The sequence below is a fragment of the Pecten maximus genome, chromosome 5 (assembly GCF_902652985.1).
Source record: "Pecten maximus chromosome 5, xPecMax1.1, whole genome shotgun sequence".
Classification (NCBI taxonomy): Eukaryota; Metazoa; Mollusca; class Bivalvia; order Pectinida; family Pectinidae; genus Pecten; species Pecten maximus.
The window spans coordinates 347,308-370,541 of record NC_047019.1 but is presented as its reverse complement, the minus strand read 5'-3'; the positions used below and the strand labels follow the sequence as shown (position 1 = coordinate 370,541).

The 23,234-nt window shown below is 37.1% G+C and overlaps 1 protein-coding gene and 2 long non-coding RNA genes across 5 annotated transcripts; 2 read left to right on the top strand and 1 right to left on the bottom strand.

The window, feature by feature from the left end:
- The first annotated feature begins 153 nt into the window (after nt 1-153).
- Nucleotides 154-22,718, top strand: LOC117326771. Its single transcript, XM_033883492.1, has 6 exons — nt 154-430; nt 2,148-2,316; nt 3,790-4,310; nt 4,740-4,880; nt 6,357-6,463; nt 22,366-22,718. The coding sequence occupies exons 1-6, from the start codon at nt 316-318 to the stop codon at nt 22,555-22,557; spliced, it is 1,245 nt and encodes a 414-aa protein (XP_033739383.1). The 5' UTR covers nt 154-315; the 3' UTR covers nt 22,558-22,718.
- On the bottom strand, nt 8,064-12,837 carry LOC117326772. 3 transcript variants are annotated; one of them, XR_004532506.1, is made up of 6 exons: nt 12,526-12,837; nt 10,984-11,480; nt 9,981-10,153; nt 9,246-9,622; nt 8,947-9,032; nt 8,064-8,606 (listed from the first exon to the last, which is right to left on the bottom strand). It is a non-coding gene; the product is annotated as an uncharacterized LOC117326772 (long non-coding RNA). The 3 variants fall into 3 exon arrangements; XR_004532504.1 differs by having other exon boundaries at nt 9,847-10,153; nt 12,526-12,835; XR_004532505.1 differs by having other exon boundaries at nt 9,847-10,153; nt 10,984-11,342; nt 12,526-12,834.
- Nucleotides 10,090-10,724, top strand: LOC117326773. Its single transcript, XR_004532507.1, has 3 exons — nt 10,090-10,207; nt 10,357-10,445; nt 10,625-10,724. It is a non-coding gene; the product is annotated as an uncharacterized LOC117326773 (long non-coding RNA).
- Nucleotides 22,719-23,234: the final 516 nt, after the last annotated feature.

Here is a 23,234-nt window from a genome sequence, read left to right as displayed (position 1 = left end):
CAAAATTAAGAATCTGAGTTACAATATTCCAGATAAATGATTAATAAAACATAAAGAGACAGAACATATTATTATAGAATCTTTATAAAACTATTTACCGTTGCAATATTTAAACAGGTAATGTATTCCTACATTTCACCGCTATCCTATGCGTACCGAGAAATACGCCCCGGGCGCAGGTGAGCGAGATCTGAGTTGTCTGACCTTTGGTTTGTGGTTAGTGTAACGCATTTCCAAGACAGAGACGCAGATAGTCTTACAGACATCCTACGAGTTAATCCGACGTCTAAACTAATATTCGGATATACCGACGACATGTTCCGGGTGATGTTTGGGGTGGTGGTTGTAGGCGGGATATGGGCAGCCACGGTAATTCCACCTACACATAATCTTCCCCCCAGACGACAGTTAGATCCGACAAATTTAGACAGTAAGTATATAGTATATCGTTTTATTTGCATATTGTGTTTACGAAATTAAGTAATAAGATCATTTGATAAATGAATACATATATACAATGCCATCTAGTGCAGAGTAAACATATATGTCCTCTACCTTTGACACCATGTGTATAGCTATAGACAGAGTTGAAATTTTGAGTTAGTTTTGAGATTTGTTTTGGTACACAGCATGTTAGGGCGATAGTTTTTATCGTTTAATGTACAGGTGTATATATGTATATGTATAGTGTATTTGCTAGATGTGCAGTGATATGGAATTTTCAGGTTTGTTGGCCATCATAAGCCCGCAGTACAGGTGCCGGTGACAATTTATGTTTCCACGCTGTCACGTTGTTTGTACACGTAAGTGTGAATTGTAGATGATAAGACGTTTCGGCGACATTGTCAGGATATTTTGGTGGCACATTCCTCGTCGTTAACGCGACTTAACTTAACACGATAGTGGAAGTATGCCTCCTCAACGTATTTTTCTCCAAAGAGTTAACGTTGTCTGTTAAGACTACTTTATTGACAGTTTACCTGGTCATACCTGTTTGAAATCTATTGCTTTTCTCAACTCGATTCAGATGCATTTGATTATCTGCTTCTTGAATATCTTGTTCTCTGTTTCTTCAACTTTAGAAATATCCAAATCGTTAATTTGATTTGGAGATATTTGTTCGCCGTCAATGAAAAATATGTACTACAAAAATACTGCACAATTCTCAATTTGTACACACTGCGCAATTCTCAAAAAGTGTCCATACTGCACAATTCTCAAAAAGTGTCCATACTGCACAATTCTCAAAAAGTGTACATACTGCACAATTCTCAAAGTGTCCATACTGCACAATTATCAAAGTGTCCATACTGCACAATTCTCAAAGTGTTCATACTGCACAATTCTCAAAAAGTGTACATACTGCACAATTCTCAAAGTGGACATACTGCACAATTCTGAAAGTGGACATACTGCACAGTTTTAAAAGTGTACATAATGCACAATTATCAATGTGGACATATTGTAAAATTCTCAAAGTGTACATAATGCACAATTCTCAAAGTGTCCATACTGCACAATTCTCAAAGTGTACATACTGCACAATTCTCAAAGTGGACATACTGCAAATTCTCAAAGTGGACATACTGCAAAATTCTCAAAGTGGACATACTGCAAATTCTCAAAGTGGACATACTGCAAATTCTCAAAGTGGACATACTGCACAATTCTCAAAGTGGACATACTGCAAAATTCTCAAAGTGGACATACTGCAAATTCTCAAAGTGGACATACTGCAAATTCTCAAAGTGGACATACTGTAAATTCTCAAAGTGGGCATACTGCAAAATTCTCAAAAAGTTTACATACTGCAAAATTCTCAAAAAGTGTACATACTGCACTGTTCTCAAATTATTTATTGCTGCAGAAACGCTGTAAAATATGTCCGTTATATTGAATAATTATATTCATAAAATACCGGGACAACCGTCATACTGTAGCTTTCGATATTTTATATTTTGTAAAGGGAATACATATTACAAGTTGGAATAGTTTCTTACATCACAACCAGTATTGGATTGTATGGGGTTTCGATGACAACACTTTCTTTAATTTCATCAGAGAGAAATGTACTAAATGTTGATCAAATCAACAGGTTGTTTCGGCTAAATCATCAAATACATAAATATCTGAACTGTTTTTTTCAGCTTTAAACAGACAAGTAAGGAAGGCTTTACTGGCCAAAGTGACCGCTGAGCTAGAGTCAAGCAAGACGTACATGGCGGGTCTTCAGCCTCAGCTGACCACCTGTCAAACAAAGGTCAATGACTCGTTAGGTCCCTGTCTGAAATGTGTCGACAATGCCTGTCAAGAGAAGTGAGTCTCATTATATATGGGTTGTTATACTAATATAAAACATTGAAAAATGTGACAACCTGTCAATCAAATCCGGATTTATCCCTTATCGTTTTGTATTGTGTCGATTTTCGGTTTTTGAATAGTGAACTGTCCTGAAGGTTTAGTCACTTGCTCTCCTGTTTTAAAACACGTGCTTTCGAAAGCTCGTAATCGTTATTTGTGTTGAAAATAAACATCTTTTCAAGTAACATAATGCCTATAAACCGTTGTAAGTTTGTGTTATCTGATGTTAGTGATTAATGAACACGGTTGTCTCAAATGTTATCTCCGTAGGTACATGTCAATGCTATGTCCGTAGGTACACGTCAATGTTATCTCCGTAGGTACACGTCAATGTTATCTCCGTAGGTACACGTCAATGTTATCTCCGTAGGTACATGTCAATGTTATCTCCGTAGGTACATGTCAATGTTAACTCCGTAGGTACACGTCAATGTTATCTCCGTAGGTACACGTCAATGTTATATCCGTAGGTACATGTCAATGTTAACTCCGTAGGTACATGTCAATGTTATCTCCGTAGGTACATGTCAATGTTATCTCCGTAGGTACACGTCAATGTTATATCCGTAGGTACACGTCAATGTTATCTCCGTAGGTACACGTCAATGTTATCTCCGTAGGTACACGTCAATGTTAACTCCGTAGGTACACGTCAATGTTATATCCGTAGGTACACGTCAATGTTATCTCCGTAGGTACACGTCAATGTTATCTCCGTAGGTACACGTCAATGTTATCTCCGTAGGTACACGTCAATGTTATCTCCGTAGGTACACGTCAATGTTATCTCCGTAGGTACACGTCAATGTTATATCCGTAGGTACATGTCAATGTTATCTCCGTAGGTACACGTCAATGTTATCTCCGTAGGTACACGTCAATGTTATATCCGTAGGTACACGACAATGTTATCTCCGTAGGTACACGTCAATGTTATCTCCGTAGGTACACGTCAATGTTATCTCCGTATGTACTTGTCAATGTTATCTCCGTAGGTACATGTCAATGTTAACTCCGTAGGTACACGTCAATGTTATCTCCGTAGGTACACGTCAATGTTATATCCGTAGGTACATGTCAATGTTATCTCCGTAGGTACATGTCAATGTTATCTCCGTAGGTACACGTCAATGTTATCTCCGTAGGTACACGTCAATGTTATCTCCGTAGGTACACGTCAATGTTAACTCCGTAGGTACACGCCAATGTTATCTCCGTAGGTACACGTCAATGTTATCTCCGTAGGTACACGTCAATGTTATCTCCGTAGGTACACGTCAATGTTATCTCCGTAGGTACACGTCAATGTTATCTCCGTAGGTACACGTCAATGTTATCTCCGTAGGTACACGTCAATGTTATCTCCGTAGGTACATGTCAATGTTATCTCCGTAGGTACATGTCAATGCTATCTCCGTGTTATTTCAGGTTTAAATATTGCCACTCACTGACATTTAACATGCACTCACCAGGCGGGATGTCGGTGTCAAGCAGTAATGTAAACGGTCAAAGTCAGGTGACGGTCTGTGCTTTGACCGGAAGTCAGTTTACCCGCACGTGTTCCACTATCATGAACCCTGACGGTTTCATGGTCAACTCGATCTCTCAGATCGGCGACAACCTTAGGATCAACCTCGGGAGAGTTTACGGTGACCTTGGAACAGTGGCCGTTGGGAACTTCGTTGGTGGTCTTACCAATGTCGCGAACAACGTCGTCCGGAACATGACGGACGAGGAGAAAGCACAGTTACAGCAGACGATGTCCCACCTTAGTCAGTCTCTGTCCACCATCGGACACCATGTCGGACAGAGTGTCCAACACTCTTTGAACCAGATGAATACTAACCTTGGTCAGATGAACCAGAACATGAACAGTTTCGGGAACTCGATGGCACAGTGGGGACAAAACTTCGGCCAACAACTCTCTCAATCTCTCTCACATATGTTCGGTAAAAACTTCTATATTTTTCATTCGTTTTTATATTTAGAATTCTTTGAACGGCTTGAGATAATAAATACCGTAAAAAGTAGTCCTGTAATCAACCAAAATTTCATTCGATCATTACGGGTTTCGTCAATAGGTTTCGAAACAATTGCGGATTACGTAGACGGACAGATTTTTTTCTCTACCATTAGTTTTTAAAAATGACTGGTAACCTACTGGAATAGAAGAATGAAGTGTGCTAGATCTCCGAGGCATTCTTCATTTATTTCATTGACATTTGGACTTAAAGATGCCAACTGATGACAATAAATATTAACGATTGAATATTTTAATCCCGAAGAAAAGAAGTTTTGAAATAAGATGTTTAATTTAAATGTATTGTGTATAACATCACTTGACAAAGACAGCTGATAAAGTTTTGCTTTCAATACAGATGGGACATTCATGGGGAGAAGACGGAGAAGGGCAGCTCAGGAATGTACCTTTCTCTTCGGCGATCTGTATCAGAACTGCGCAAGTCTGACGTCACAGTGCGCATCGTGTCCTAGTAACCGACAGGACACCATGGAAACAGGTAAACAAAACTAAGAACGGAATTTAAAACGAAACGAACAGATATCGTGGTTTAATGTGTGTGTTGTTATTCATCTAGTAAGATCTGTATTTCATGTTTTGCTCGGCTTGTTAAGAAGAAGACCACTAAATAATTTTTCGACATAGCCGTATAATATTCTTTTGGCATTGGATATGACGCGACAGGTTGCGTCAGTTCTGGTCAAGATGAAGTATGTGATTGATCAATGTAGCGGTAAATGCAAAATGCAGATGTGCAGTTAAAAACGAAACAAAGTTAAGATTGAATGCATGCTTAATAAGTGGATGCATCTTTTCAAATGACACATTAATAAAATTATATTTCTGAGTCAAATGCGGTCTTATTATCACCAAAAATGATTCAAACCGATATAATTTTGTTATCCGTGCTGAAACGCATTAGTTCGTTAATTTATTTCACCAGCATTTTTACATTACAACTACCAGCATTAAAACTATGCCGTTTATCTTTTTTAAAGATATTTCTTGTTTCATTTGGATATCATTGTACAATATCGGATATCAGATATTTCTTCAACTTGTGAAACACTGAACGCTGATATTATCTGGGATGAGGTAATAGGTACAATTTGATAAGGCATGGGAACGGAAGCAGTGCTAAAGTTCTTACAAACAACTCCAAAGAGATATTTGGTGGACGAGACATGTTAATATTATTGATAGTATATTCCGGAAACAATAATGTGTAATGGTCCTTTATGTCAGCTATCGCATAAACAGTAATAGTTATTACAGGACCATTATACCTCTTCCTAAAACACTCCTTAACTATATTGACATTTTCAAAAGGGAAGCTATGTTTTGCTGTCTCGCTCTCTTAATGTAAGTTTGAAAAGATCTAGGAACAGCAAAATTTTGGCTGTTTATTGAGATCGATAAAGTTTGTGAGCAACACATATCATATACTCTGTATGTTGCAGTAAGTAGATGTAGTGTATCTGAAAATATTTCATTCGGTGTTTGTTTTGGTGATTTGTATCCAGGCATTTTTTATTTAGCTTTGGACGATTGTGCATATTATACTTCTGTTAGATTTTTTTGGATTACGTAATACTCGCCAAATCCCTTGTGTCATCTTTGTAGAAAAGGAAGTATTTCGATCAGTTGTTATTGATGAACAATCTTTGTATAAGGAGTCGCGGTTTATAAGCTGCATTTTCTTTATAAACGTTTAGCTTTACATAGTGTAGCGGAACTGGACGGGGTCGATCATCGGCGACCAGTTAGCTCAGTGGTAGAGTGTCCGTCTAGAGTTCGGAGGGTCCCTGGTTCGAACCCCGGTCTGTCTGCTACATGTTCTCCTCTCCTGTTACAAATAGTACATGCAGTGCCATCTGGTGCTGAAACCGAGACCTTAGACATTGTAATGGACAGATAGCTCGTGCGTCCTCAAGCATAATGATCGTTTCCCTTTCTGTTTATTGTACATGTATAGTATGCGGGAAGGATCTGGTGGATAAGGTCAAGGCCGTACAGAAGACAATGGACGAGATGAACCAGATTTACGGAGAGGTTATCAAAGCTCAGAATATCATCACCAGGGTAACTAAATTACATATCTCCAAATCTAACTTGATATTTTTACGTACAAAAGTGGTCTAATGAAAAGCTGTTATGGAACCTTTTTCAATTTAGCGCCCGTCGAGTGTATGTATCTAACGTCATAGGACCCCTTTTGGTACAGGACCCCTTTTGGTACAAAATAAAGAAAAAACGCTCCAAAATTCTCGCACGTTTATTCTGTCGGTTTTTGCTGTTGTGACGTCATAATGTAAATAAAAACGTACATTTCAACGTGATTTTTGTGGCATGCAGCGATCAAGGTTTTCTTGCAGAACATATTGAAATGGGTAAGTTGTGAGAAAATGACAAGAGAGTGTGTGTGGGGGGGGGGGGGGGGGGGGGGGGGGGGGGGGGGGGGGGTAATTCGACGATTGTTTTAAATTACCTTAACATGCGTTGTACGACTCAACAGACATTTAAGATTATTTCTAGTAATCTCAGAATTCTTCGTTACCAATCTTTTGCACAACCAACATGTCATATCGGAGCAATAGCATTTTTAAGACCTGCACATAACAATTCATACTTGCCGCTCCGCCATTGTAGTATAACACTGTTACTGCGCATGTCGGAAGGAGATCACTAAAAGACGAGAGCAGGTGCTCTTGCACTGTATTCCGGATTTCACAGGATTCTTTTAGGAGTTACCTCCCTTCACTCACTAAATAGCACTATAATGTATAATATCTTTGTGAAACCAGCAAAGTGAACGATAAAAAAAAAGGTTTTCACATCCAGGGCCCGGTGATGATTTGTCATATTATGTTTAGTTGCATTGTCATGCTTAATTCTGAATATGATGGTGTATGCGATATTTACAAAAACGAAAATAATTAGAGACCAGATTGGTGTAGCTATATATAGGTCTAGTTGAAATCAGGTGTTTTGTTACCTTTATATCAACTGCAATATCTCCCAAGTTAATGTTTGAGGGTAATATCTAAAATCGTAGCTAAACACACAATTTTAACAGATTCTTATGTTATTTGAACTTCAGATCAGTTCATGAGAAATCAAGTGTCCCATTTCTTCATAGGTTTTAAAAAAATTCTTATTCTCATTTCCCTCAATAGTTTTAGATTTTATCTATTGATGCAATGAAAAGCGCAGATACAAAACTTAAAGTTTGGTATGAGCTATTTAACTTGAAAGTTATTTTGATGTGTAATTCGGCCACCAGAGCTTTATTTTTTATGGTCAACTGAATTCTACTACCAGATTACATATCTAACCATATCATATGTTTCTTGCATGATCAGAAATATTCAGCTTAATTTTATTGGTGATTTAAATATGCTGTGTAAAAATACTGCAAAAACCAGGTTAACCAAAATACAAAATGACTGCATAATACATGATTTGATAATGGTTATGACCAAAATTCAGTAACTGCTGTTCATGTTGGACAGGTGACCGTTTATGCAAGGTTCATTAAATATAATATTTTACATTAGGACCAAGACAGACTGGTCGCATAATAGAGGTGACCGCTTATTCCAGGTGACCATTCAAGCAGGTTTGACTGTATTATGTGATATCTATCTTGATTTTCTATTACAAATACAACAAGATGAAAACATCCAACAGATATTTTTTAATAAATAAATAACACATTTATTAATTGCAGCAAAATATAAAAAATACAACCAAAGCGACTTTGCTCATGCCTTGGCAGATATCAAAAAAGGAACACCGATCAGAAGAGCAGCAGCGAAACATGATGTACCTCACATGACTTTGCGGAGATATGCCAGAAATCTGAACAAAGGGGGACAACCTCACGTTGTTCTAACCCCTGAGGAAGAGAAGCATCTTGTAATATACATTAAATATTGCGAAGAGAGGTCCTTACCACTTTCTCGAAAAATGATTAAAATGTTCATATCTCAAATAATAAAAAAGTCAGGAAGGAAAAGTGTAATTGGGCCAACTGGTCCATCAAATAAATGGATGAGGAAATTTTTCCGCAGAAATCCTAGCCTACACATGAGGAAGCCTCAGACCATTGATGGTGGACGGGCAAGGATGGCCAACCCCAATGTTATGGCACAGTACTTCACATTATTGAAGGAGACTGTACATAAACTTGGTAAGACTTCTCTCCTCCTTTTCCATATATTGCCTGAGAAAAAAAGAAATACAAATTTGAAGTCCTATCTAATATTTTTTTTATTAAATACAAGTTTCATTCAAGAGTCAATCATATAAAAATAGAACAGCTTCCACAACCATTACAAAACAATATGAAATTTAAAAACCTTAAAGGCTTTCAAATAAAAAATAATGATACAGGGATGGGCTTATTGACAAAACATCATTATAAAATTATTTCAGGAATTGAGGACAAACCCCATCTCATATATAACATGGATGAGACAGGTTTCGGAAAGGGGTCAGTGGCACAAGATAAAGTATGTGTTACAAATAGAGGTGCCTATACGAAACAAGTCACAACAACTAACCATACAACAGCTACAATTTGTGTGTCCGCTGATGGGAGAGTTCTTCCTTCCTTCATAATCTTCGAAAAGTCGTTTCCTGGTGGGACCTACAGAGATGGTATGTGTACTGACCACATTGAAAACTTCATTTTAGAATATAATTTTACAAATGCAAGTACATCTATTCTTTTAGCTTGACATAGTTCTTAAACAAATTATGGGTTTTTTCAAATCACTTTTTGATTAATCATTGTTTTGGTTTTAATTTTTAAATTTCATTTATTTGAAAAAAAATTACTGCTTCAATTTAAATTACTTACATTTTTGTTTATTCACAGGAATACCTCAAGAATGGCTTTTCGGAACTTCCACAAATGGGTACATGGATGCTGATTTGTTTGAGAAGTGGTTTGACAAGGTATTCCTAAAACACGCATCCAAGCAGAGACCCTTACTACTGATCATGGATAACTACGAGAGTCATCTTTCACTCAACATCATTGAGAAGGCCAGAGAAAATAGGGTCGAGTTGTTGTGCCTGCCTCCACACACAACACACATATTGCAGCCCCTGGATGTGGCCTTATTCCGGCCACTCAAAAAACAGTTTTCTGATTTGTCAGTCAGTTTGGGATATGCAAATCCTCATTTGATGATTGGAAAGGGGAGGTAACCTTCAAAAATCTGTGTGAAATGCCTGAAATGAAATTAAAGTAATTTAAAGAAAAATACATAAAAAATAAAACAAAAAGAAAATTGCATCGAAAACAGAGAAAATATATGTAGAAACAATCGTGATCTCTATATTCTAAAATGTTAATTCCATTAGGCCTTTCATGTGTGCCTGTCCAAATGTCCGACAGACAGAAAAATTAGAAAGGGAGAGATTTTTTTTATTTTTTTTTTATTATTAATTTTTACCCAATTTCCAGGTTTTCACAGGTCCTGCATTCAGCAGTTGATAGGGTATTCAGCCCACATAATATCAAAACTGCATTCAGGAAATGTGGGATCGTCCCCTTGGATGCAAATGCCATTGACAAAACACGACTCACAGCCTCAGAAGCGGATTACACCTTGCCCATTCCAGGACCAGGGGGAGACAATCCCTGTAATCATGATCCTCTTTGCCACACATGCGGTCAGTTTGTACGAGGACATCCCTTAGTAACTGGAGGCCTGATCCCACAAGAATTGGCAGACATTTTTGTCCCAATCATTGGATCCTCTGGAAATAAACAAAAAAACACAAGGATTGTAACAGAATCCAGGGTTATAACAGGTATGCAGATGAAAAAATCAAATACTGTTTTAATTCATCATGATTAAAAACAAGAAACACATAAACTAGCTTTTTGAATTGGTCATTAAAACTGCTGGAAAATTCTATGCTAATAATTCTTATAATATTTACTTCAACAATCACTTCAGGAAACGAGATTTATTCCCAGTTAAAAGAAAAAGAAAAGGAAAAACGAATTAAAAAAACCACCAAGAAACAGACATCAAAAGAGAAAAGAGTAAGTGCAATTTTGAATTCTTCATTTTTTTTTTTAATCTTTTTTTTGTTAAATTTTTATGCCTTTATCAAAATGTTGTTAATCTGATTATTTAGAGGCTAATTTTTAGCTTTTTTGACAGATCACATGATGAATACAATAGTAGTTTTTTGATAAATTGATTTTCTTTCTATTTCTAGCAGAAAGCAATTGCACAGACAGAGGAATTTGATTTACCTTTACCAACAATCAAACCACCAAAGAAGAGAAAGTCAAACAGCCGTGTAGTTAACATTGAGGTAATATTATATAGACTTACAATGATTTTGTCAAAGGAATTGCATAGTTTATATATATTCTTTATACTGCTTTTTAGATTTATATTGTTGACTGATACATATACCATTTATATGCATGTAGTGCATGTTACACAATACACACAGTCACATATATACAATTGTCATCAATGTTTATCATATAGAAATTATCATATCATAAATTATACTATAAATATTTTTTACCTACAGGACAACAACGAAATGGCAGATGAGATATATACCTGTCAAGTATGCAATATCAGAGGTCATTGCAATGATGAAGAAGTAGGAATCCTTTGGGTTGGTTGCGATGGTTGTGACCGATGGTTCCACAGGGACTGTCTAAATTACCAAGAACAAACTGATGTTGATTTAAGCTTAATTGTTTCTTCAAACTGGCTTTGTCATCACTGCTCTCCTTCAGATATAATCATTGATGCTGTACCATCTTCAGCTCTTGGCAAGGATCATGTTCAGCCATGTCATGGTGAGCTGGATGTTGATGTTGAGCCATTTTCAACTCTTCATCAGGACAGTGAAATTCCAGAGGGGCAAGGGATGCTTATTTGTCAAGTCTGCATGGTCCACCAATTTGTTTCACCTATTGAGGAAGAGGTATACTGGGCATCATGTTATTACTGCAACAAATCCTACCATGCTAGTTGTTTACCTTCTAGAATTTATCGGGCATATGAAATGAGGAAGTTGTCGGACTCGTCCTGGTGTTGCCAGATGTGCCCTGCAAGATAATCATCAAAATGAACCGATTGTTTTGACAGTGTGTACACTTACCCTACAGCTATGGTGTCTACAGAAGGAGCCAGCAGTCTATTTTTCTCACCATAATAATTGGACACAGAAAAAAAAATTGTGGTTGGATGATATTAAATCAAATGTATGCATGTCAGATTGAGACAGAGACAGAGAGCTTTCATTATATATATATATATATGTGTGTGTGTGTGTGTGTATTAGAACTGCAGAATCAATTTGAAAATTTGTGATTGGATGATTAATTTATGCCTGCCAAAGTTAGTGTAATGTTTGTTCCTGCATGTGTGGAATGTCTGTCAAGAGTGACTTGAATTATAATTTGGAATAAATGAATGAATCAATTATAGATATATAAATGAATAATCATTCAGAAAAACAAATGAAAACAAAATTAATTTAATAAACTTTATGTTTATAAGTATAGCCTATTCATCAGTGTTTTTATTATAACTATTCAAATCAAGTACATGCATGTTTTATCCTATCTGACTTCTCAACAAAATTGACTTCAGAATGCCTTTCTGATTATTTATTTATTTTTTTAGAGTGGTGTCAATATAGAAGAATATACATACATCCACATTTTTAACTGCGGTTATACCACTGTATATGTGTTTTGAGTTATATGTCCCAATCGATTACGAAAGAAAACCTCTGTTTTGTGATGGTCTGTCAGCGCGTCCGTTACAGGCTGACAACAGGTGCTCGAGTTGACTCGCTTCAATATTCCGATACTTTGTATTTGATTCAATTTTCATCATCTTTATCAGGCGATACTATATTGCCACCACTTCAAAAGTAATAATCTACACTAGCTGTGAAAATCACTGTACGGCATTCATCACAAAACCAGTAATATTCGTTCAATAAATACCACGTGGCCCCTATTGAAAAAAATACTACGGGAAATGCGGGGCGAGTTTATTTGTATTTTCAGCTGTTGTATTTATATACAAAATGGTGATATTTTCAAAAAACATTCATGCAATAAGTAACAAAACATATCTTACCAACGAAATCAGTCCCATTCTTGATCGTATTTTTGGAAATAACTGAAAAATCGATGTCTCGCCACTTTGTACCAAATGGGGTCCTCGCAGCATGCTCCGGACCGGAAGTTACGTAACACGAGAGAAGCCGGTCTATAAATAACTTCAGTGTACGATTTATTTTTTAAGTGTGCAGTTGGAAGTACTAAAGATAGTCTTTGTAAAATATCATTATTGATTTGATGTACGTATGTGAGTATTAATTGTATAAGAGAAAATGTGTCAAAATTGTACCAAAAGTGGTCCCCTGACGTTACATGAAATGTATACCAGCCGTATCTTTGGGGCGTTTATTTACAGGACATGTTTCTACAGGTATAGGAGTTAAACGTCCTTTCGGTAAGAGGCACATATCAACGTCTTCTCTGTCGGGGTCACAGAAGATAAGCCTCCACTCAGTAGGGAGCGTATAAAACAAGTAGAAAGTACGGAAGGTGAATCTGTGATTTTGCAGGTGCATCCCTTTAGTCATTTTCCACGAGAAATATGCCTTGGAATACACCATACCTTATTCTAAGGTTTTCTTCTGTTCCCGAAACAGAAAAAAATAGTAAGAAACTAAAATCCTGATCCTGTATTGATTTAAACTTTGTACTTTGAAAATAAGTGTTCATTAACAGCTTTCAGCAGAATACAATGTAAATTCAAAATTATTAATTTATTTACAAGTACCCGCTGATGACGTAGCACCCGTACATTTCTTTGGATGTCGATATATATATATATATATATATATATATATACATACATGTATATTACCTGAAGAGTTTACTCTGAAAGTAAGAGAAAGTGATTTTCTGGTTTGTGTTTTTATAAGATTTTATAAGATGACCTTTTATAAGAAAGTATACCAATCACAAGTCCGATTTACTTTTAATTATATACATACATATATATATGTATACCATCTGTACACCACCTAAGATGTTTTCTAATTAATCTAAATAGGCCCTCGGCGAATTAATTATTTGCAGAGGGGGATCGTTTTCACAACATAACGATATCTATTGTTGTTTATACCTACTATATTTGTGTAACTGTTCCATGTTCTATGTCTATATGTGATCGTATGTAATTTACCTGTGTCTTGATAAAGGGGCAGATTGCCTCGAAAATTCGACAATTTACTTGTCTGTGCTGTCGTTATTACTACATTTTACTCGACAATAATGTATGTATATACATCACCAAGCAACATCAGACTACCATTTAAAGATCACAACACTACTTTTATCGGCCAGGCAACAAAGAAGTCTTTTTTTAGAACAACGCCAGCTCAAAAACAAAGGCGGGGGAAGAAATGTATTAAAGGTAAAAACAGTGATGTAAAACATTTAGGAAATTCCAGTGTTTTACCTAAAGCTATAGTCACACCAGATCGTATGATTTCTGAATCGTACGATTGGGGGCTATTTGGCCGAGTTACGACCGATCGGCAATGTTTGTTGCGATGTCTATTCGCGATCGCATACTGCGATTGGTCCTACGACTGGTGGTAGGTCATCGTACGATTGGTGGTGCGCTTGGTCGCGCAATGACTTACAATTGGAGAAGATTGATTGCAAGATCAATCGTGCGATGAGTGGTGCGATCAGTGACCAATCGCACGATCAGTCGTGGCAACCTGCGACTGCTCGCACGATCAGTCGTGGCAACCTGCGACTGCTCGCACGATCAGTCGTGGCAACCTGCGACTGCTCGCACGATCAGTCGTGGCAACCTGCGACTGCTCGCACGATCAGTCGTAGCCAATCGCAGACAGTCGATCATATAAAAGGCTTGTACCATTTTAGTTTAAGTTTAAGCCCTGGTTCGAGAGGACGTCGGTAGTTGGTGTCCTGTTTCGTCAATCTGGGTGTCACTCTTAAAGCAGTTCGTGAAACATGGGAGGTTCCATTCGCATGTAATTTATAAAATCGCCCTGAGACTCCCTTTCGAGTTCCACCATTAGATTGGCGTAGTTGCCGTATTCGAACTGCCTCTCGATCCAGGGACGCACCCAGTACTGTCGCCTTCTCGCTCGTCGTTGGTTTCGACGCCGTAGAAGTGCTGTGGCAGCCACTGCACATAGTTGTTGTTGCTGATGCTGCAGTAACAACATTGCTTGTATATCCGCCATTTTGTTACCTGTACCCAGGAAAGTGGTTTGCGAGGTAAAGACTGGTGGTGCGACCGATCGTAAGGTCGTGCAAACACTCGGGACAGGTCGTGACTGATCGTACGACCAATTGTGAGGTCGTACGATCGGTGGTACCACCAATCGTAGAGTGGCACGACCAGTAGCACGACCAATTTGCGACTACTTGGCCCGCGATCATGCACGACTGGTCCTGCGTTCATGTGCGACTGGTGGTACGACCGTTCTGCGACCACTTGCGATTTAGAATCGCAGGTCAGAAGTTTTGAACATGACCATCGACCTTGCTGCGACTGATTTTGCGCGTGCGATCACCCACGACCACTGCGACTAGTCGTGCGCTCATGCTACGATTTCCCTGCGATTCCGATTTTCTTCGGTCGCAACTAGGTCGTAACCTGGTCGTAGGTCCAGTGTGACTGGGGCTTAAAGTAATAAATTTAACAAGCAAAATTTTAAACAATGATGAAATTGATATTTTAAAGAAAGGGTTGAAATTTTGTCCAACACCTAATTCAAATAGTAAATATTAAAATGTGATATTGCGCAATTTTGAAGAAAATTGCGTTTGAGTGAAAGATTTTTTTCAGATAATGATGATTGTAAAAATGTTGCTGAACCGTTAGTTCGTAACAAGTCTAATTGGAACCCACCAAGAAGTGGTGATATTTGTTTGGAAGATGTTGTTTCAAATCTAAAAAAGTACCCGCTTACGAAACTGAGAAGTAGTAGTAATATTTCATTTAAACAAAGAAAGGCGATTGAATCGTTATCTAATGATAGATCGATTGTTATCAAAGAGGCAGTCAAAGGCAGTATGGTGGTGGTTATGGATAGTAGTTATTATTGTAAAAAAATGTCTGAAATAGTGTCAGATGAAGAATTTTATAATACCATAAATGAAGGTGCCGATGACGAAACACGTAAAATGATTGATAAATTAGTTAGTGAACACGATAAGGACCTGTTTGAACAAGAAAAGGATTATCTTACAATTTGTACAAATTACCCTAGTTTTCTGTATGGTTTACCAAAAGTACACAAGAGTTCTGTTATAAATGAGACTATTAAAGATCAAAATAGTGAATATATTTCTTTGTTAAGCCCCAATGATCTCAAATTTAGACCCATTATTGGAGGACCACAAAGCGCAACACAACGCTTGAGTCATTTTTTGGATATGATTTTAAAACCATTATGCTCGTCTGTAAAAAGTTTCATTAAGGACGATTATGATTTTCTTTCACATTTACCAAGGACAGTTAAACCTGGTTCTAAGTTTGTCTCCTTTGATTTAGTAAGCTTGTATACCAATATACCCCATGATTTGGGAATTGAGGCAATTAAGTATTGGCTCAGAAAATATCCAGACAAAGTTGACACTAGATTTTCTGAAAAATTCCTCATTGAATCTCTCAGAATTGTATTGGAAAGAAACATATTTTATTTTGATGCAAAGTATTATCAGCAAATAAAAGGGACGGCTATGGGAACCAAGGTTGCTCCTACGTATGCTACTTTAGTGTTGGGATATTTAGAAGAAATGCTTCTTGAAAATATTTTTCAGAATGATGAAGAATTTGCTGATTTTTTAACAAGAAATTTTTGGAGATTTTTGGATGACTGTTTTGTAATTTGGCCTCCTGATAAGGACTTAATCGAGTTTCACAACAGATTAAATAGTTTACATCCAGATATCAAATACACTTTTGAGTCAAGTGAGAATGCATTGCCATTTTTGGATGTTTTAGTAGAATTGAAAGACAACATTATTACTACTGATCTATATTGTAAACCAACAGATTCCCATAATCATTTAGATTTTTCTAGTCATCCTAAACATACAAAACTCAATGTACCATTTAATCTTGCATCTAGATTAGTTACTATTGTGAGTGATAATAACAGATTAGAGGAACGACTTTGTGATTTAGTTGTGTTTTTGAAAAAAACAACATTACCCTACTGAGATAATTTTGAATGGAATAAAGAAAGCTAAGGAAAAGGGACCTTTTACTTCCCATGTGGCAAGCCAAAAGAACACATTTTACCTTTTGTTTCTACATACAATCCAAACAATTTTAATATTTTTCCAATCATTAGAAGTTGTGAGGATTTTCTTAAGAATAGTGACAAGATGAAAAAGGTATTAGACAGAAATAAAATCACAAATTGTAAGCGACAACCAAGAAATTTGAAACGTTTATTTTGCCGTTCAAAGTTTGATTCTGAACAGCAAATTCCATGTATATCTAAATGTGGTAGACCTAGATGTGGTACATGTGAAAGTATCATAGAATGTTCCAATTTTACGTTCAAAAATAGATTTAAATTTCAAATCAAAGCAAATATGAATTGTATATCTAAAAATGTTATCTATGCTATGATTTGCAAAAAATTTTCAGAATTTTACATTGGCCAGACGGGCAACGAAATTAGAAAACGTATGATACCTGATACCTGATACCTCTTCTTCGACGTCGCTGGTTAGCTGATATCAGCTAATTCTGACGCATCTTGTATGAATAACTCACTGTTATCCGGTTGCGCATCATAAAAACTTGGGTAAAACTTAAAAGGTACTTTGTGCCAATGTCTATTCAGACGATTTTTAAAAAACATTTAGAGTGGGGGCTTCTACTACTGTACTGGAGAGTAAATTCCATGAATCTACCACTCGTCTACTAAAAATTCCCTGTGTGACTGTTGTTCTGCTCTGTTTTTTTATATAGTTTTTTTGGAATGTCCTCTGGTATTAGTTTGTGCCATCGTGAAGAGCATGTTTTTATCCAATATGTCTATATTGTTGAGTATTTTGTAAACTTCAATGACATCATTGCGTTAACGTCTGTATTCTAGGGTTGGTAGCCCAAGTTTTTTTAGTCTTTGGTGATATGGCAGGTCTTTTATAGAGTGTACTCTTTTTGTGGCTCGACGTTGGACATTTTCAATGGCTATTTGGTCTTTTCTTAATGATGGTGACCGGACTTGTGTTGCATATTCTAAATTTGGTCGAATCAAGCTTTTATATAGCGATAGGAACATAGTTATGTTCATGTACAGAAAAGTTCTAAAGATTAGACCCAGAATACTGTTTGATTTACTGACTGTTTGGCTAATGTGTTGACTAAATTTCAAATGATTGTCAAAGGTCACCCCTAGGTCTTTTTCTTTTGCTACTTTCTCAATTTCATTGTTAGAAGGAAAGTGGTGTGTGGGGTACTGGGCTTGGTGTCCAATGTTTAAGTGCTTACATTTTTTGTATTTAAGGACATTTTCCTGATGGGAGTTCTGGTGATGCTGTTGCATTTTTGTTGTTTCTAAATAGCTTGGAGTCGTCAGCAAAAAGTTTCATTACACTATGATGAACTACATCTGGGAGGTCATTAATGTATATTAAAAACAGAACAGGGCCCAGTACACTACCTTGGGGCACACCACTAGTTACATCTACCAGACTGGACATTTCCCCTTGAATGATTACAAGTTGTTTTAGTCCTCTGAGGAAGTTATGTAGCCACAATAGTACATTCCCAGTGATCCCATAGCCTTGTAGTTTTTTCAGCAGACGTTTGTGTGGGACTTTGTCAAATGCTTTGCTGAAATCCAGGTATATAGTATCAACATTTTCTCCTTTATCCACTGCTTCAGCCCAGTGTTCCAGTACCTCAAGTAGGTTTGTAGTGCATGATTTGCCAGATCTGAAGCCGTGTTGGTGCTCTGTGAACAAGTTGTTACTGTCCATATGTTTTACTATTTCATCCCGTACAATTCTTTGAAGTAGTTTACCTGGGATAGATGTTAGGCTAATAGGCCGGTAGTTTTCTACTTTATGATGGTTACCATTTTTGAAGATTGGTGTTACGTTTGCTATTCGCCAGCTGTCAGGGATCACTCCTTCTTCCATAGATTTTTTTGGATATGTATTCCAATGGTTCTAATATTTGGTTAGTGGTTTCTAGTAGCAACTTAGGATGAAAGATGTCAGGCCCTGGTGATTTGTTTGGATTCAGTTTTTTTATGGCCCTTTTAATTTTTTCTTTGTCGATGTTAATATTGGATAGTGCAGTTTGGTGTGGTCTCACTGGGAAGTACGGTGAATCATCGTCATCTGGTTTGTTAAATACAGTGCCGAAATAGTTGTTTAGTTCTTCAGCAGTTTCTTGGTGGGAATTGGTGATAGTACCGTCAGTTTTTTCCACGTTGGTTACAGACATACCTGTTCGAGTTTTTTTCTTTTACGTACTTCCAGAATAGCTTGCTGTTGTTATTAATGTTTTCTGCTAATGTTTTTTTCGTGCTGAGAGTGAGAATTCCGGATCTTATTGGTTGCGACGTTCCTAGCTAGTTTATAGGAATTGAAATTCTCATCTGTTTTACAGTGAAGATATTTTTTCCATTTTTGTTTTTTTAATCGAATGGATTTTTGGGCCTCTGTATTTAAATGGGACTTCCATCTGAATTTGTTCGGAGATGTCTTCTTCACGGGTATTTTGTCTTCTATTAGTATTGTAATGGTTTCAAGAAAGACATTCCAAGACTGATCCGGTGACTTGTCTTCAAATAATATGGGCCAGTTTATTTTGTCTAATTCTTCACGTAAAGAGTCGTATTGTCCCTTAAAGCAGTTTCTTTTTTCACAATGTGTTGTTGGTATTTGACGTGCAATGATAAAGTTAAAACTAATTACAATGTGGTCGCTCTTCCCAATTCCTGGTAGGTAATTGATATCTTCGACCATTCCTTCCTCGTTTGTAAAAATGAGATCTAGTAAAGACGGTTGTTGATTTTGTCTATATCTCATAGGTTGTAGTACGTGTTGATACCGGAAGGTATCCCTGATACATTCCAAAAATCTAGTTGATATGTGTGTCTCTGATGTGGTTGTTGTCCAATTTGACCAATTTATTTCAGGCAAGTTGAAATCTCCCGCTACTAAGACATGACTTGCTGTTATTGCGGAAAATTCTGACATGAGGTTTAGTAGTTTTTGAGAATTGTCGTTAGACCCATTGGGGCTACGGTAGATATTGAGGATCATCATGTTATCTTCGTTTTTGAATTTTAGGTTATAAACGATGCATTCTTCAAAGGATGATTTGAGTTGAATTTCGTCAATGGTTATGTCCAAGTTTTCCGAAATGTAGATAGCAACGCCTCGCCCCTTATCCTTTCCTAGGAAGGTCCTGTATCCCACCATGTCGTAGAAGGCACTGTTAATGGGGAGAGTCTTGAATTTCTGGTGTATTTCAGTTAGAATTAGTATATCGGGTGACTTTTCCTGTATCAATACTTTTAATTCTTCTTTCTTTACGGTGGTCAGAGTATCAACATTTGAATAAAATACGAGGAGGTTCTTTTGTACATTGCTGTCATTTTGGTTAAAACTGGTATCCTATTGGTTGTTATCGATTGACACATTTGGGTTGGAGTTTCTAAGCGGTTGTGACTGTGGGATGCCTCCAATAACAGTTTGATCGGGGTCTCCATCTGTAATGAATGTGTCCATGTCGTAGTAGTCAGCGGAGGCACTGAGGTTCAGATGGTGGAGTGAAGCATTACCTCGTATAGGGCTCATGGCTGGACAGCTGGTGCTTAACGATGATGTGTCAGAGTTATCTTCCCTGGTTTGTATTTGTTTTACAGACGTCTGACTTGAAATGACTGGTGGTGTGTTCTTTTTTGCCACCCTTTTTTCTATCATCTCCCGTCTTTGGATGGTTGTCATGTCACGCTTGACGATTACTTTTTTTAAGGAGCTCGGACATTTGGCGGATATAAATTTGGCATTCTCTAATAATTTTTTCCTCTGCTGTTTGTTTTCTAAGATGACTTTTAATGGCCGTGTTTTTGTTACATCAATTTTACCTAGGCGGAAATGTGCTGTAATTTGAAGGTCATCTACACCTAGACTGGAAGATATTGCTTTAATGTCAAGTTCATCTAGTTTTTTCTTGTGGTTACCTTCACCTGATTTCTCTGGCACGTTGAATAGAATGATGTTTGTATTTCTTCTTTTCCTGTCATCTAGTTCCCTAACTCGATCATCGATTTCTTTTGTTAAGTCGGTTTTGACTTCTTGGACCACTGTTACACGCATGTCCTTGACTGCCCCTCCAGTGTGGAGATTTTTTCTTCATGGGTGTGTTGGAGCCTGCTAACTTGGTCTTCGAGTTTCCCTAGTCTATGGTCATTGGACACTTTGACTTCGTTAAGTGTTCTGCTTATGTTTTCAAGCAATGGTTGTGTAGCCTTGCAGCTTTTACAAGACCAAGTGAATCCGTCTAGTCCTCCACTTTCTATTAAGTTGAACACTTCTGGCTTTAGTTTTGAACATTCAACACAGAATAATAAGCCACACCCATTACATGTTATGAATGGTACTCCTCGTTCTAAGTTCGTGTCACACTTGGCACAGATGTCATCTCCCGATGATCTGTGTCTTTTTGTTACTCTATTATCCATTTTTGCTCAGAAGCACGGTTACCATGCAAATTGAGTATATCGGATTTCGGTAATGTGGTAAATTATATTAACCAGTATGTTGACACACCAGTAATTAATTACATAAGATTGGATATTGTCAGTAGTCTATTTTCACACAGTCTTCAGATAATCAGGATGGTTGATGCTCTAGCAAGGTTACCATGCACAGAGGTATCATTGTCCTTTACTGGTAGTATGATGACCAATACGCCGGTAGCATTTAGATTGGTTTCAGCTTCACATATATCATATCGTTTGAGATGGCACTCGGAATGTCCTCTTCAGGTGTTTCGCAACTTCTCGCCGTGTCCCGGCGTAGTAACTCAGTCCACGATTTAGCTAGCTTCTGTCCTGGATGGGCACCGTCCCTGTATAGGGAAAAGTTAGTGCGCACAGTTGTTGATATGTATTGACAGTTCAACCAAATTTTCATTCAGTCTGTGGATATGCGCATTGAGAGTGTCCACCTGCTGTCTTAGTTTTTTTTATCAGCATCTACATCTGCCGCACCGGGAATACCCTTGTATTGGTTCCACTTAGTAATGGAGTAGTATGGGCAGTCCACAAATTTTATGAATGCGTTTGGCTGTCTATTTAATATCTGTTTGGCCAGTTCATATTGGCTAATGCTATGACAGTACATAGACAGCAAATAAGAACAATCTAAGATTGTTAACAGTTAGTAAACATATGTACCAATGTTCTAAAAGTGAGTTTTATGTTTTACCTATATACCAAATGTCTAGCTCAGATGCTATAGAAAGAGAGTCAAAAGAAAATATGTTTATTAATCTATTAAAACCAAGTCTTAATTCATGTAGTTCTGTGTAATTCCAAATCAATGTTACTAAAAAAACAGTTGTTTTCCATTACATAATTTCTAATTGTGTATATTTTTATTTTGACTTCATCAATTTTGTATTTATGTGTACTTTTGATCATTGTCTTTATGACGTCATCAATCTATGTTGTTTGACGTAACCATGACACACAGTGATGATGTCACAAATAAATCCTTTCATTACACCTGAAGAGCTTGCTCTCAAAGCATGTGAAAGCGCTAGTGTGAATTTCTGGTTTGTGCTTTTTATTATTATTACTATGTATATCCATCACAAGGACATTATATATTTTTAATTATATATATACATATATATGGTCGTAAATTTTCTCCACAGGTCGAGTTCGATGACGTAATTGTTGACCCAACGATGGCGTCTTACAGTAACGTTCAGATAACGGCAAACATTAGAGGGATTCCGACAATGTTCATGCTGACATCCGCCATACAGCTGAACAACCTTGGATATTCCGGTACGTCCATCGCACGACAAGTCTGGAAGGAATGGGCCGTCCGAATGACACCATGATGACGTCATTAACCGGAAGTGGGAAACGACCAATGAGATGTCCCGATTTGCAGTTACTTTACTTTTGAAATTGAATTATTGATTGTAATGTACTAATTATATGTAATTAATCAAGTTAATTGTCTCTTGTATAATAAATAAGTATTCATAGTATGATCCGATTCCTGTATGTTATTGACCGTAGCGACCAAACAAAAACTGTTCTGAAAACATATTGACAGAATTAAATGATCTGACCACACGGGTACATTGTACGTTATTAACTTGCCGAATATACGAAATTTAATTCCAATCAAAACCGTCTGGCAGCTTCGGGTCGCCATTACATCACATTCACATCAAAGCATCTGTGCGTTTGAAAGAGTCAGTACTGCAAATCTTATGAGCGATCTTGTAATCAAATTTTGAGATTATCCAAGACACGAAAAATGATTTTTAAATTGTTTTGATCTCAATGAGTTTTGCTTTAGGTGAGCGAATTATAGCAATTACTTTACAATGAAACTTTAATTTTGTTTTCAATACTGATCACAATGTTTTTATTTAGATAACCTTTACTTCTTTCATTTCACTTGATTTAAAAGTTTCCCCCAATATATTTGCGGGAATAATATTTGATGACGTAACCGGAAGCACATATGTTATTTAAACGTGTTCACGACAGAAACACACCGATT

What these genes read in the sequence shown, in the direction of transcription:
- LOC117326771 (XM_033883492.1), top strand. Translation starts at nt 316, where the DNA reads ATGTTCCGGGTGATGTTTGGGGTGGTGGTTGTAGGCGGGATATGGGCA. An exon ending in AGATCCGACAAATTTAGACA is followed by an intron (nt 431 to 2,147) that starts GTAAGTATATAG and finishes TGTTTTTTTCAG; the next exon opens with CTTTAAACAGACAAGTAAGG. An exon ending in CTCAGAATATCATCACCAGG is followed by an intron (nt 6,464 to 22,365) that starts GTAACTAAATTA and finishes TTTTCTCCACAG; the next exon opens with GTCGAGTTCGATGACGTAAT.